The sequence below is a fragment of the Oncorhynchus kisutch genome, linkage group LG19, assembly GCF_002021735.2.
Source record: "Oncorhynchus kisutch isolate 150728-3 linkage group LG19, Okis_V2, whole genome shotgun sequence".
NCBI classification, from domain to species: domain Eukaryota; kingdom Metazoa; phylum Chordata; class Actinopteri; order Salmoniformes; family Salmonidae; genus Oncorhynchus; species Oncorhynchus kisutch.
This window is the reverse complement of record NC_034192.2, coordinates 44,312,995-44,328,167: the sequence shown is the minus strand read 5'-3', so window position 1 is coordinate 44,328,167 and position 15,173 is coordinate 44,312,995. Positions and strand designations below refer to the sequence as shown.

At 40.3% G+C, this 15,173-nt stretch overlaps 1 protein-coding gene across 2 annotated transcripts; it reads left to right on the top strand.

Annotated features, from left to right (window-relative positions):
- The first annotated feature begins 3,095 nt into the window (after positions 1-3,095).
- On the top strand, positions 3,096-14,666 carry LOC109864869 (glutathione S-transferase P). 2 transcript variants are annotated; one of them, XM_020452892.2, is made up of 7 exons: positions 3,096-3,260; positions 5,738-5,773; positions 8,786-8,892; positions 9,207-9,294; positions 9,496-9,599; positions 13,964-14,065; positions 14,273-14,666. In XM_020452892.2, coding segments are annotated over exons 1-7 (627 nt in total). In that variant the 5' UTR covers positions 3,096-3,259; the 3' UTR covers positions 14,462-14,666. The 2 variants fall into 2 exon arrangements, with proteins under 2 accessions (XP_020308481.1, XP_031652857.1); XM_031796997.1 differs by lacking the exon at positions 5,738-5,773 and having other exon boundaries at positions 3,159-3,260; positions 14,273-14,665.
- The last annotated feature ends 507 nt before the right edge of the window (positions 14,667-15,173 follow it).

Sequence of the window (15,173 nt, the reverse complement as noted above, 5' to 3'; positions counted from 1 at the left end):
TCCTGTAACCTGACCTGATCAGGACAGTCATGACAAAGTGATGCTGAAACCTATTGGCACTTGTAGAGAAAATGGACTGAAACGCTGTCTCAAGTATTGCATTACAAACACCAGCTCAACTTACATACTGTAAGAGCCAGTTATGGTTGTTGTCAAGTGTCAAATGAAAAAAGAGCGTGAGAGACTGTACAGGGAGGAGGATCAGGTGTGGTATTTGCAGTCCTATATAGTGAGCATTTACTTTACTACAATATGAATATACAGTTGAAGTCGGAAGTTTACATACACTTAGGTTGGAGTCATTAAAATTCGTTTTTCAACCATTCCACAAATTTCTTGTTAACAAACTATAGTTTGGCAAGTCGGTTAGGACATCTACTTTGTGTATGACACAAGTAATTTTTCCAACAATTGTTTACACACAGATTATTTCACTTATAATTCACGGTATCACAATTCAAATGGGTCAGATATTTACATACACTAAATTTACTGTGCCTTCAAACAGCTTGGAAAATTCCATAAAAATGTCATGGTTTTAGAAGCTTCTGATAGGCTAATTGACATCATTTGAGTCAATTGGAGGTGTACCTGTGGATGTATTTCAAGGCCAACCTTCAAACTCACTGCTTCTTTGCTTGACATCATGGGAAAATCCAAAGAAATCAGCCAAGACCACAAGTCTGGTTCATCCTTGGGAGCAATTTCCAAATGCCTGAAGGTACCATGTTCATATGTACAAGCAACAGTATGCAAGTATAAAAACCATGGGACCACACATCCGTCATACCGCTCAGGAAGGAGACGCGTTCTGTCTCCTAGAGATGAATGTACTTTGGTGCGAAAAGTGCAAATCAATCGCAGAACAACAGCAAAGGACCTTATGAAGATGCTGGAGGAAACAGGTATAAAAGTATCTATATCCACAGTAAAAACGAGTCCTATATCGACATAACCTGAAAGGCCGCTCAGCAAGGAAGAAGCCACAGCTCCAAAACCGCCATGAAAAAGCTAGACTACGGTTTGCATCTGCACATGGGGACAAACATTGTACTTTTTGGAGAATTGTCTTCTGGTCTGATGAAACAAAAATAGAACTCTTTGGCCATAATGACCATTGTTATATTTGGAGGAAAAAGGGGGATGCTTGTGTAACTGTATAGACTTTACGTCCGTCCCCTCGCCCCGACCTGGGCGCGAACCAGGGACGTTCTGCACACGTCAACAGTCACCCTCGAAGCATCGTTACCCATCGCTCCACAAAAGCCACGACTCTTGCAGAGCAAGGGGAACCACTACTTCAAGGTCTCAAAGCGAGTGATGTCACCGATTGAAACGCTATTGGCGCGCACCACCGCTAACATGCTAGCCATTTCACATCAGTTACACTCACCCCCCTTTTGACCTCCTCCTTTTCCGCAGCAACCAGTGATCCGGGTCACGGCACCAATGTAACAGTATAGACTTTACGTCCATCAGCTCGCCCCGACCTGGGCGTGAACCAAGGACGCTCTGCACACATTAACAGTCACCCTCGAAGCATCATTACCCATCGCTCCACAAAAGCTGCGGCTCTTGCATAGCAAGGGGAACCACTACTTCAAGGTCTCAAAGCGAGTGACGTCACCGATTGAAACACTATTAGCACACACCACCACTAACTAGCTAGCCATTTCACATCGGTTACACTTGCAAGCCGAAGAACACCATCCCAACCGTGAAGCACGGGGGTGGCAGCGCCCGTGCTGCAGGAGGGACTGGTGCACTGGTGCACAAAATAGATGGCATCATGAGACAGGAAAATTATGTGGATATATTGAAGCAACATCTCAAGACATCAGTGAGGAAGTTAAAGCTTGGTCGTAAATGGACAATGACCCCAAGCATACTTACAAAGTTGTGGCAAAATGGCTTAAGGACGACAAACTCAAGGTATTGGAGTGGCCATTACAAAGCCCTGACCTCAATCCTATAGAACATTTGCGAGCAGAACTGAAAAAGTGTGCGCAAGCAAGGAGGCCTACAACCTGACTCAGTTACACCAGCTCTGTCAGGAGGAATAGGCCAAAATTCACCCAACTTATTGTGGGAAGCTTGTGGGAGGCGACCCAAAACATTTGACCCAAGTTAAACAATTTAAAGGCAATGCTACCAAATACTAATTGAGTGTCTGTAAACTTTTGACCCACTGGGAATGTGATGAAATAAATAAAAGCTGAAGTAAGTAATTCTCTATACTATTATTCTGACATTTCACATTCTTAAAATAAAGTGGTGATCCTAACTGACATATGACAGGGAATTTTTTCTCAGATTAAATGTCAGGAATTGTAAAAAACTGAGTTTAAATGTATTTGGCTAAGGTGTATGTAAACCTCCGACTTCAACTGTAGGTCCAATCTTTTGGATATAGACTCAATGCCTTGACGGAAGGTGTGTTTTTTTGTTTATGTCTCTGGAAGGTTATTTGTGCAAATACTGTATGGGGTACATGTGAACAGTAGAGGTCTACTGCAGACAACTCATTAAAGGAGACACATTGGGCCTAGGAAATGCCAACTTTATGAAGCTCAATGTGTTGGCCTAATGTCAGCATGCATGGAATGTAAGGACAGTTGAACTGAAACATGGTTCTCATGGACTAGGCCTCGGGGAAAGATATTTCTTGGATGCTCACATAAGAATCTTGATATGACTTCAAGATACAGTAGGGAAGAGCAGTGCAGGATGACTCTGGCTGGCTACAAAAGCCTTTAATCCAGACTTTAATTCGATTTGACCAAAACCTAGAAACTAGTCTGACCATTGCAATTTCAACTATTTTGAAAATAAGCATAGCCTTGTATAGTATTAGGACATTGGGACTTCTTTGGACTTGAAAGCAACCCTTGAGACTGCACGAAATTAGTTTTGCTTTTGTATCAGGTTATCATTATTGATTTAGGCTATAGCACATTGGGATCCGTTGGGATATACCGTGCTTCTACACCTGCATTGCTTGCTGTTTGGGGGTTTAGGCTGGGTTTACAGCACTTTGAGATATCAGATGATGTACGAAGGGCTATATAAATAAATTTGATTTGATTTGATTTGATCCTTCAATTCAAGGCAACAACGTAACTAACTTGTAAGTCAGTATGACTTTGCAGAAAGTGACAGATGTGGGCGTGTAGTTGGGAGTTTAGAAAGGGACAACCCTCCATTCCATTTTCAAACGTGTTCATTTCACTGGTCACCGTCAGAGCCACTGCACCACAAAAGTAAGTACCTAGCTTTAGACCACAATTGCAAAATATAGTTCCGTTATAATAAATAAAGCGATGTGCAATAGATGGCTAGGACTTTAGGATTTATACTGCGCACAGTCAGATGTTTGTCCTATAGTCGGCGAGCTTTTGCCTTTGAATTAGGTTAACTTTAACTAGCCTACCTTGCCATTAAATTAATTTTGCAACTAAAACTGATCCTCGACGGTATACGAAAAATAAGACCAATAGCTAGCTAGTTGGAAGTTATGCTAATTTCTTGGCTAAACCTGGGTTATGTAGCTAGTTAGCTAACTGAACAACAGATTGTCCTCCCACCCAGTTATGCATGGTGATTTTTTAAATTTTCTGAATTCATTCAAGTTTCATATTCGAGGATATCTATGCTTAAGTTGGTTGAAGTGCTGTCAGACTGACTGGGTGAATTTGAGCTTCCTGGCTAGCTAAACTAGGGGTGTATTCATTAGTATGATTCCGTTGCAAACAACGTTTTGCAACGAAAATTAGTTGATATTGGCCAAACTCGGGTATATCCCTCCCCGTTTAGTGACATTTACTCTGGTTGCTTCCGTTTGCTTCCTAGAGTAAACGTTTTGCAACGGAATCTGACGAACGAATACACCCCTGACATAACCCGGATGCTTGATATGCAAAAATGCAACATACGCTAGATTGACCACACTGCAAGATTTGTTTGCTAACAAAAACAATCGTTTATTCAAATGGGCGCATGGGATTTTCACATGCAAATAGCATTTACAACTTGGCCTATACTCAAGCAATAAGGCATCTCGGGGGTTTGTGGTATATGGCCAATATACCAGGGCTAATGGCTGTTCTTACGCGCGGCTCAACGCAGAGTGCCTGGATACAGCCCTTTAGCCGTGATAAATTGGCAATATACCACAAACCCCTGAGGTGCCTTATTGCTATTATAAACTGGTTACCAACGGAATTAGAGCAGTAAACATGCATGTTTGGTTATACCCGTGGTATACCATCTGATATTAAACATGAAAAATAAATGCTTTTTAAAATTCCTGTTCTGAGCATCTGAGATTTACTATGCAATCTGACACACGTCAAATCAGTTTCCTTGATCTTCTGTTATTTATCTTATAACTTGTCCTTGTGGTAAAAAGTATGTGGGTAAAACAAAGCGCAAATTCAAAGTACGAACCTCAGAGCATCGTAGCACCATTAGGTGCAAAAACTTGACTTACCCAGTTGCGGCCCAATTTTTGGAAGCAAACCACTCTGTCGTCCCTACGTTATATTGGCATCAAACATGTCACCCTCCCTAGGAGGATAATTTATTGTTAAAATGAGAGGCTGCCTGGATCTTTAATTTTAAAGACCCTTGCTCCCTTCGGTGTCAATTGAGACTTTGATCTGAAGCCATTCTTGTGGTGATTGTGATTTTGCTATTGTAAATGTTTGTAGGCTTATGTAGCCAAATTGTATCTTTGATCATATGCTATCCATTAGTTTTTTTTGTAACAATTTTAATTGTTATTTTATATATGATAATTAACCAATGTTATCAGGCTGCACCCGGCCATGGTTACAGACACGTGTGTGTCTTTTGACACTATTTAAACTAGTCACCCCGCAGTGTTTGTCATTATTCCCTGATGAAGCCAGCTTGTCTTTCAAAACGTTGCACGTTAGGTTATTACATTTTTGCATCTGAGCTCCTAGAGTGTGCGGCTCTCCTTTAAATTTTTAAGTGTTCTACTCCGCTAGCCAGCGCCTCGCCTAAATAGGTGTCCAGTTCTTTCGCCTGTATACCATCTAATATACCATGGCTGTTAGCCAGTCAGCATTCTGGGCTCGAGCCTCCCAAGTTTATATTATAAATCACAGGTATGACAACATTTTAATTTTTTCTGCTTTAGTTCCATCTTGCCTAAGAACAGCCCTTAGCTGTGGTATATTGGCCATATTGGGCCCCCGAGTGGCGCAGCGGTCTAAGGCACTGCATCTCAGTGAAAGAGGCATCACTACAGTTCCTGGTTCGAATCCAGCCTGTATCGCATCCGGTCATGATTGGGTGTCCCATAGGGCAGTGGTCAATTGGCCCAGCGTTGGCCAGATTTGGCCGGGGTAGGCAGTCATTGTAAATAAGAATTTGTTCTTAACTGACTTGCCTAGTTAAATAAAGGTAAAATAAAATATATATAAACCTAAATTCCACACCCCCTCGGGCCTTATTGTTTAAATATACTATATTTGTAGTATTTAATACTAAAGTCTCTTTTTTTGCTTTTAAAAAGTTTAACAGTACTCTCATTAGTATTTTCTTCCAAAGGCAGCTATTTCATTTAGTTGCAATAGCAATGGGGCACAAAACAGATCAGTTTGTCTGAATCCATGGTATAAAAGTCAGAATAATTTTTGTCTGAAATATTTTCATCAAAGTGTATTTTCTTGTAATGAATTGACACATGTTTTGTATCTCCTCTCTCCAGTGGGTCCCTACACAATCACCTACTTTGGAGTCCGGGGTATGTGGAGCCAAAGCCTTGCACCTATTACTGCTCACATTCATGAAATGTGAACTTATTTAGTGTCATTAATTACCCAGTAGCCTGCTGCAGCAGCTTGACTCAATACTCAATATTGTGTTTCTATTGATTTAATAACATAGACTGGAGGTGAAGTCATTCCAGGTCATCTTAACACCATGTGTGATCTTTCACACAGATTTTATGACCTGGATTTCACCCACAATGGCTGTTCACTTTGCAGCCTCACCCATCCCTTTTGATTGTTATCACAGAAAATACTTGGACTACTAGGTTGGCTCAGCTGGCCCCCATGGTCACCGTTCATACACTTAACAGTCTGTGTTCCTTCTGTGTCTGCTGCTTACATTATTCATGGTGCTTTAGCACTGAGAAGGGCTGGCTTTCAGTCAGGAGGAGCATGTGACCCAGGTTAATGTGGGGTGAACAATCATGTCATGGGACTAAGGTTGCACATTTTGGGGAATATTCAGAGGTGGGAATTAACAGGATTTTATGGGAATTAACAGAAATATATGCTAATTAATATTAATACCATTTAAATGTAGATGTTTTTTGAATTGGATATATTTACCATATCATATGGAGACAGAAACATAAACATTTTACCTTATCATAAGTAGACATAATTGCTAATTATTAAATTCTTCCAATATAAATAAAATAAAAACGATTTAGTTTCAAATTGAACTTCAATTAAATGAGTTGACTTCACTGAGCAACAAAAGGGAATATTGAATGATCCCCAATGATACATCGCATCACCCAAAAAACATTTTCAATATGCATCTATAAAATGATAGTCTAGAAAATAAAGCTTTGGTTGTCTTCCTCTGTCTTCTCCCTGGACCTCCTCAATGTCCACCTCTTGAACATCTGGCTGAGGCCTCATCTTCACTGTCACTTTCCAACCTTGTTGAGGATGGCTCATTGTCAGGCTCAAAAAGCCTCATTTGCCCAGAAGGCCACCAATTTTTCAACCGTTGTATTGGTCAGCCTGTTGCGTGCTTTGGTGTGCGTGTTCCCAAACAAGGACCAGTTGCGTGCTTTGGTGTGTGTGTTCCCAAACAAGGACCAGTGGCGCTCTGAGGTGGCTGATGTTGGTTGGAGTTGGAGGATGATGGAGGCAACAGGGGAAAGCGCCTCAGATCCACAAAGTCCCTTCCACCAGGTGGCTGATGAGATATGTTGGCACGACTGCCATATTGCATCTCCATCCCGAAGCCCTTGCTTGGTAGTGTACTTCGCTAGACTGCCAAGACCCATGCCCTCATCCAGGCCAAGGTGGCGAGACACAGTAGTGATGACACTATAGGCCTTGTTGATCTCTGCACCAGACAGGATGCTCTTGCCAACATACTTGGGGTCCTACCTGTACTCTGCGGCGTATAGTATGGGCTTCAGGCAGAAGTCTTCATGCTTTTTGATGTATTTCAGAAATGTAGTTTCCTCTGCTTGGAGTAACAGTGAATAGGTTTCAGGCTGGTTACCACTCTCTCCTAAAATACATAATCCAGGAAGATCCTCTTGATGGGCCTGTCCATATTGACAGACTGTGATATGGCCATTTCTAGGAGACATCAGACATGATGACAACACCACCCCAACGGGTGTTGCTGGGCAGCTTCAGTGTGGTGCTCTTATTCTTCTCATTTTGCTTGGTGAGGTAGATTGCTGCTATAACTTGATGACCCTTCACATACCTAACCATTTCCTTGGTTCTCTTGTAGAGTGTATCCATTGTTTTCAGTGTCATGATGTCCTTGAGGAGCAGATTCAGAGCATGAGCAGCACAGCCAATGGGTGTGATGTGAGGGTAGGACCCCTCCACTTTAGACCAATCAGCCTTCATGTGCACAGCATTCTGTCACCAGTGCAAATAACTTCTGTGATCCAAGGTCATTCGACTGCCTCCAGCTCATCTGCAATGTAGAGACCGGTGTGTCTGTTGTCCCTTGTGTCTGTGCTCTTGTAGAATACTGGTTGAGGGGTGGAGACTATGTAGTTAATTATTCCTTGCCCACGAACGTTTGACCACCCATCAGAGATGATTTCAATACAGTCTGCTTTCTCTATAATTTGCTTGACCTTCACTTGAACTCTGTTGAACTCTGCATCCAGCAAATTAGTAGATAAAGCATGTCTAGTTGGAGGGGTGTATGCTGGGTGAAGAACATTTAGCTATCTCTTCCAATACACATTGCCTGTGAGCATCAGAGGTGAACCAGTTGCATACACTTCTTGAGCAAGACATTCATCAACATTTCTGACTACGTTCCTCCATTGAGTCCAAAAAAAACTTCTGATTCCAGGAGGACCATGAGCTGTTGATATCGATAAGGTGTCTGATTCATCATTTTCACCTTGAATAGAAGTAGAGGAACTTTTGTCCGAGGTTGCTTGTTATGAGCGCTGAGGGAATTTTATGCACTTGGCCAGATGATTCTGCATCTTTGTTGGAATTGTTCACATATGATTTGGCACAATATTTGCTAATGTACACAGCTTTTCCTTCTACATTAGCTGCAGTGACTGATGTCTCCACACATCAGATAGCGCCCGTGGCATTTTCCTGTAAAGAAATGAAAAAATGAGTTTAAAAACCCCAAATACAATTCCATATACAGATAAATAGTTAATGCAGTTAGATTAAACAACTCCTTTGTAAGATACAAAGATAAAATTAATCAAGAAGGTCGTATAAATAATCCCAGAGATAAAATATACTTTTATTTCTGGATATAAACTGCCTTTTTATAGAGTTACTACTGTACATCAACAAGAAAGCAAACTTTGCACCCCTTTATATTTTACTTCGGCTTATAGTCTTACCTGTTTATTTTTTATCTAGTCTGGAATGCATATATTTACACAACACTAGTGCTATTTATAACGCGTTCGATCTGTGCCAAAGCGTTGAATGATGCCAGAGTGTCTTATGATTGAGAGCTGCTTTGTTTTTGTTGACCTGTTCTGTCTCGTGTACCACAGGGCGCTGTGGCGCTATGAGGATCATGATGGCTGACCAGGGCCAGGAGTGGAAGGAGATCCTGATGGACTTTGCTGACTGGACGAAAGGAGATCTGAAAGCCTCTTGTGTGAGTGGGGAATGCATCATTATTTTGTTACCATCTTTCATTTGTCAACCTGTTCAGTTGAGCCAGGGATGATGGTCTGTTAATAACAGCTGGGATGGGCTTTTAAAGGACAATTGGTTTGTTTATAATGTTTGTTTCAACAATCTCTGCCTGTACATTCCATTATTCATATTGAAGTAAAACGATTTTACCTCATTAACTCAGTTGCTGTCAATGTAGAGTTTATTCAGCTACAATATATATATGTAAACCCCATGTCCCAATTAGTTGTTACAATCTATAATAAACAACACAACTTATTTTTCTGGTTTTAGGTATTTGGTCAGTTGCCCAAGTTTGAAGATGGAGGATTGGTCCTGTACCAATCCAACGCCATTCTGAGGCACTTGGGCCGCAATCATGGTAATTGATCTCAATTGTAATGTCATATACACAGAGATAAGAAAACATGAAGAACACCTGAGCTTTCCATGGTATAGCTTTCACCTGGTCAGCCTATGTTTGATATTTACATTGTTTTCCTCACTCCATTTATCCTTTATAATCTCTCAAATGTTAGACTGAAATGTTATTTCTACTTTCACCTAACTCGAACACACACAGATGCCTATGGGAAAGATGGAAAGGAGGCTGCCCGCATTGACATGATGTGTGATGGCGTTGAGGACCTTCGTCTTAAATATGGAAAAATGATTTACCAGGAATACGTAAGTATTCACCAAGGCTGAAATTCTGACTAAGTTCATACAATTCATACAAAATGTTCCTTTACTAATGCAGTGCAGTAAAAAAAACAATGTGTGGCGCCTCACAATGTGATCGGGAAAATAAAAAACATTTGGTTCAATGTGTGGCGCCTGACAACGTGATCGGGAAAATAAAAAACATTTGGTTCAGTGTGTGGCGCCTCACAACGTGATCGGGAAAATAAAAAAAATATACAATACACCTGCAGTGAAGCCGCTCAACAACTACATCATACCAGTCATCCAACAGACTCCCATTCAGAGCGACACACAGGGTCAATGCCCTGCTCAAGGGCACGTTGACAGCTCTCCCACCAGGCCAAGAAACGTGGACCCGAACCCTCCAAGACCCACAGTTCCCCAATAGCTGTCCCTCAACCATTCGAGACCCTGCCCACAGTCCCACCTCCCCAAGAAGAAAAATAAAAAATACAATTAATTATATTCCCCACCCCCAAGAACCCACCCAATTCACCAACAACTAAGAGAATGAACTAAAGAGAAAAAAGGAAATGACAAAAGAAAACAGCAAACAATGCAAAGTAAAATAACAACTAAAACAACTAAACTAAAATCATAACAGCAATGCCAACTGTATATGTTTGTGTGCATGTCTGGCACTATTACATGTATGTGTGTCTTCTAGTATGTGTTTTTTTGAATGAGAGTCTGTATATGCATGTGTACAAATACCTGCACGGCATCAGCCTGCCCCTCAGTGTCATTCAAACATACGTTTTTTTTTAATCGTCAAAATAATAACATAATAAAAAGTATCTTTGACATCATGCTGTCTACCTCAAAGCAATTCCACTTGTCTCCAATTCCACATCCCAACCCTCAGCTTTCCTCAACCCATCCCTTCTATCTCTGCTGTCCACCCACTTCGGGTTTCTATGCGACACATCTTTCAACTGTGCTGTGATGTTTAACGTACAATTTCAATCTATCTAATCAAATAGAATCCAGAGATTGCAAGTTCAAGATAAATATTTTCACTAAGAGTATTAATATATTAGTAATTGACTGACCCGGTCTCTCCAGATCTCCTAACAGTACTATTTCTAGGGTCATTTTTAGCTCAATGCTATGCATTTTCAGCCATTCCTGAACCTAAAATCAGAAACGGGCTACCTGAGGGCAATACCAAAATAAATGGTCTATTGATTCTGTATCCTCACAACAAAATCTGCAGAGCTTCGATGATTTTATGCCCCAAATATTCAACATTTTGTTGGTGGCAAGAATTCTATATATTAATTTTAGCTGAAAAGCACAAAGTCTTGAATCTTGCGTTTTTATATATTTACTCATACACCCTGTACCATGGAATTGGTACATCAAAAATCTCTTCCCAACTATTTTACAATACGTATGGCACAGTTGTCAACATCCTGGTCCTCAAATTAAACTTGTATACTTTCCTATTTTTGCTATTTTGTGTTGATCCTTTATATTAGACAGAGACCAGTTCCCTACCTCCTCCCGCTGCCACCTGCCTCCTCCATTTTTGGGGTGACGCTGTAATCAATTGGTTGTACTCTTGGATTGAGTAGACCTTCCCGTACAATTCTGATAACTCCATGAATTACATAACTCTACCATTCCAATTTACAATATAATTATGAACAAAATACATCTTTCCCATAAATACAGATATTTTATCAACCAGCACATTTGAGTTCAGCCATAATATTTGTTGTAACATTTGTTCCATCTTTTCAGGGGGATGAAATTGAAATTGTAGCCAGCTCTGCAATGCTTGTTTGAAAAGGAGAGACTATTTTTTTAAAAATAATTTTCAATTAATCGTAAATGAGACATGGCAATCTGCAAAAAGGCAATTTTTAAACAAAGAATGAGTTTTTTCAAATTATCATTTTTATGATTACCACATGACAATGATTTTGAGAAACTAAAACATTGTTATGGAAATGAAGCTGTTCCATAAATATCATAACTGGCACACAGAACAGTGGAAATGGTAGAATAAATTGTATGCTAACCACAAACTTGAAAATCATCTGCTGCCTATAAAGTCTTTATAAAATAATTGCCTTCACAGTGTCATGGTCAGATTTAGCCTTTAGGCTATTTTGAAGCAAGGATAGACATGCCTCATAATATGAAATGAAACATTCAAATTTCAAACAATTAAGTACAATTGAAGTCGGAAGTTTACATACACCATAGCCAAATACATTTAAACTCTGTTTTTCACTATTCCTGACATTTAATCCTAGGAAATATTCCCTGTCTTAGGTCAGTTAAGGTCACTACTTTATTTTAAGAATGTGAAATGTCAGAATAATAGTAGAGTGATTTATTTCAGCTTTTATTTCTTTCATCACATTCCCAGTGGGTCAGAGGTTTACATACACACAATTAGTATTTGGTAGCATTGTCTTTAAATTGTTTAACTTGGGTCAAACGTTTCGGGTAGCCACAATAAGTTAGGGGAATTTTGGCTCATTCCTCCTGACAGAGCTGGTGTAACTGTCAGGTTTGCCGGCCTCCTTGCTCGCACATGCTTTTTCTGTAATGCCCACAAATTTTCTATAGGATTGAGGTCAGGGCTTTGTGATGGCCTCTCCAATACCTTAACTTTGTTGTCCTTAAGCCATTTTGCCACAACTTTGGAAGTATGCTTGGGATCATTGTCCATTTGGAATAGCCATTTGCGACCAAGGTTTAACTTCCTGACTGATGTCTTGAGATGTTGCTTCAATATATCCACGTAATTTTCCTGCCTCATGATGCCATATTTTGTGCACCAGTCCCTCCTGTAACAAAGCATCCCCACAACATGGTGCTGCCACCCCTGTGCGTCACGGTTGGGATGATGTTCTTCGGCTTGCAAGCCTCCCCCTTTTCCCTCCAAATATAACAATGGTCATTATGGCCAAACAGTTCCATTTTTGTTTCATCAGACCAGAGGATATTTCTCCAAAAAGTACGATCTTTGTCCCCATGTGCAGTTGCAAACCGTAGTCTGGCTTTTTTATGGTGGTTTTGGAGCAGTGGCTTCTTCCTTGCTGAGCGGCCTTTCAGGTTATGTGGATATAGATACTTTTGTATCTGTTTCCTCCAGCATCTTCACAAGGTCCTTCACTGTTGTTCTGGGATTGATTTGCACTTTTCACACCAAAGTACATTGATCTTTAGGAGACAGAAGGCGTCTCCTTCCTGAGTGGTATGAAGGCTGTGTGGTCTCATGGTGTTTATACTTTCGTACTATTGTTTGTACATATGAACGTGGTACCTTCAGGCGTTTGGAAATTGCTCCCAAGGATGAACCAGACTTGTGGAGGTCTACAATTTATATTCTGAGGTCTAGGCTGATTTCTTTTGATTTTCCCATGATGTCAAGCAAAGAGGCACTGAGTTTGAAGGTTGGCCTTGAAATACATCCACAGGCACACCTAGAATTGACTCAAATGATGTCAGAAGCTTCTAAAGCCATGACATCATTTTTATGGAATTTTCCAAGCTGTTTAAAGGCACAGTCAATTTTGTGTATGTGAATGTCTGACCTACTGGAATTGTGATACAGTGAAATAATCTGTCTGGAACCAATTGTTGGAAAAATTACTTGTCATGCACAAAGTAGATGTCCTAACTGACTTGCCAAAACTATAGTTTGTTGACAAGAAATTTCAAGCTCTCCCTGTAGATTTTGCGGTGACGTATTGTCCCCATGAGTGACAGAACACTGAGCCAATCCCAGCACAACTAGAGAACATTACCAACCCATACGCTCCGTATTTTCTGCTGGCCACCCCACTGCAGAAAGCACTGAGCTAGTCTGAAACACATGCATTTTGAAACCACCTTACTCGAGGAAGCAAAAAAAGAGACCGTGTTTTGTATGCGGTTTTATTACTCAATTATTGTTCTTTTTTTTTTACCTTGTTTGCAAACTGATATGTGACATGTATTAATGCCAAAATAACATGCAAATAAATAGCTAAACAGATGGGGCTGAAAACAGTCTCTGCCCTACCTGGTCTGAGTGATGGGTTACCACTGAATAAGATAAATGATGACTAACAAATACACACAGGACATTTTTTTTATATTCCCCCAAAGGTATGCAAATGTATCTATAGACCGATAAGCATTATGTTGAAATGTATTTCCATCGACTGGTATTTCCATCAATTGATAAAAAGCATTATTTTGCAACGTTTTCTTATTTTTCTCCCGGTCATTTTGGCAACAGTTGTATTTATTGGCTTTTCATTTGCAAGCTAACGGAAACCCTGGTAGCTTAATGTGTAAACATTTATGAAGTGTCATTATTAAATACTTTCTCTTTTTCATAGGATACTGGTAAAGACCAATACATCAAAGACCTTCCTAACCACCTCGACAAGTTTGAAGCTGTGATGGCCAAAAACAAGACTGGTTTTCTCGTTGGTGACAAGGTAACCAATCCTGCAATGCACAAACAAAAAGAGGGCTATTTAATTATGGAGTAAGTTAATGAATACATTTTGCTAAATGGTTTGGTTCTCTTGTAATCTCAGTACTGTCTGTTACCTATCACAGAACTAGAATGAGGAGAACATGCATCGCCATTCAAGTTATATGCCATCATGAGAGAGTCTTTCTCTGTTCCCTATCCTACATAGCCTTCGTTTGCTGACTACAGTCTGTTTGAAGTGCTGCTCAACCACCTGGTGCTCTGCTCCAGTTGCCTGGATACCTCCCCCTCCCTGAAGAGCTTTGTCGAGAAGATGTCAGCCCGTCCCAAAATCAAGGCCTTCCTGGGCTCTGACGCCTACAAGAAACTGCCCATTAATGGCAATGGCAAACAGTGATATTCCTGAACAAAGAAGGCTAGATTCCATCCATTTACCTTCGCTGTAACCTGAACGGTTTTGGATAATAGCAATTTTTTACAAGTCCATCTTACACATTAGCCCACAATAAACGTGTTAACTATATGTACAATTGTTAGCTACGGAGTTGATTAATTGTAGTTTTCATATGTAAAAATAATAATAAAGATATTTTTGAGAGCAGTATCCAGGTCTTTTTGAAAAAAGCACTTTTGAATGTTACTGAAATTATTTGTATACACATCACTTTTATTCTCTGAAATTCTGTGAATATTATGATAACCAGCCATGTAGCAGAATGGTACATACAGTATGAGGATTCCTGGTCAGTTGCACAACTGACTGCATTCAACCGAAATGTGTCTTCCGCATTTAACCCAACCCCACAGAATCAGCGAGGTGCCTTAAGCAACGTCATGGCCGAGTAGTTGTTGGGGTAGAACAGCTGATTATACCTAAATCCGCTTCTGATTTGTATTAGTCTATAAATAAATCTCTTTGCCAAAATTCGGCATCTCTCCAATGTCTTATTCGACTAGTATTTTTGAAAGTGTAAGGATAATTCAGCCATAGTTGTGCCGAAAATTTCCCCCCTGACAGAACCCCCTCCTCTTGTAAACAAACATTTCAGAACAACACCGGCTCTGGTATTTGAAATGGCAACCTTTCAGTTACTGGCCCAACTCTGAAC

Bases quoted from the DNA above. Each gene is read 5' to 3' on its own strand.
- LOC109864869 (XM_020452892.2), top strand. The intron at 8,893-9,206 runs GTGAGTGGGGAA...TTCTGGTTTTAG, and splicing joins GAGATCTGAAAGCCTCTTGT to GTATTTGGTCAGTTGCCCAA. The intron at 14,066-14,272 runs GTAACCAATCCT...TATCCTACATAG, and splicing joins GTTTTCTCGTTGGTGACAAG to CCTTCGTTTGCTGACTACAG.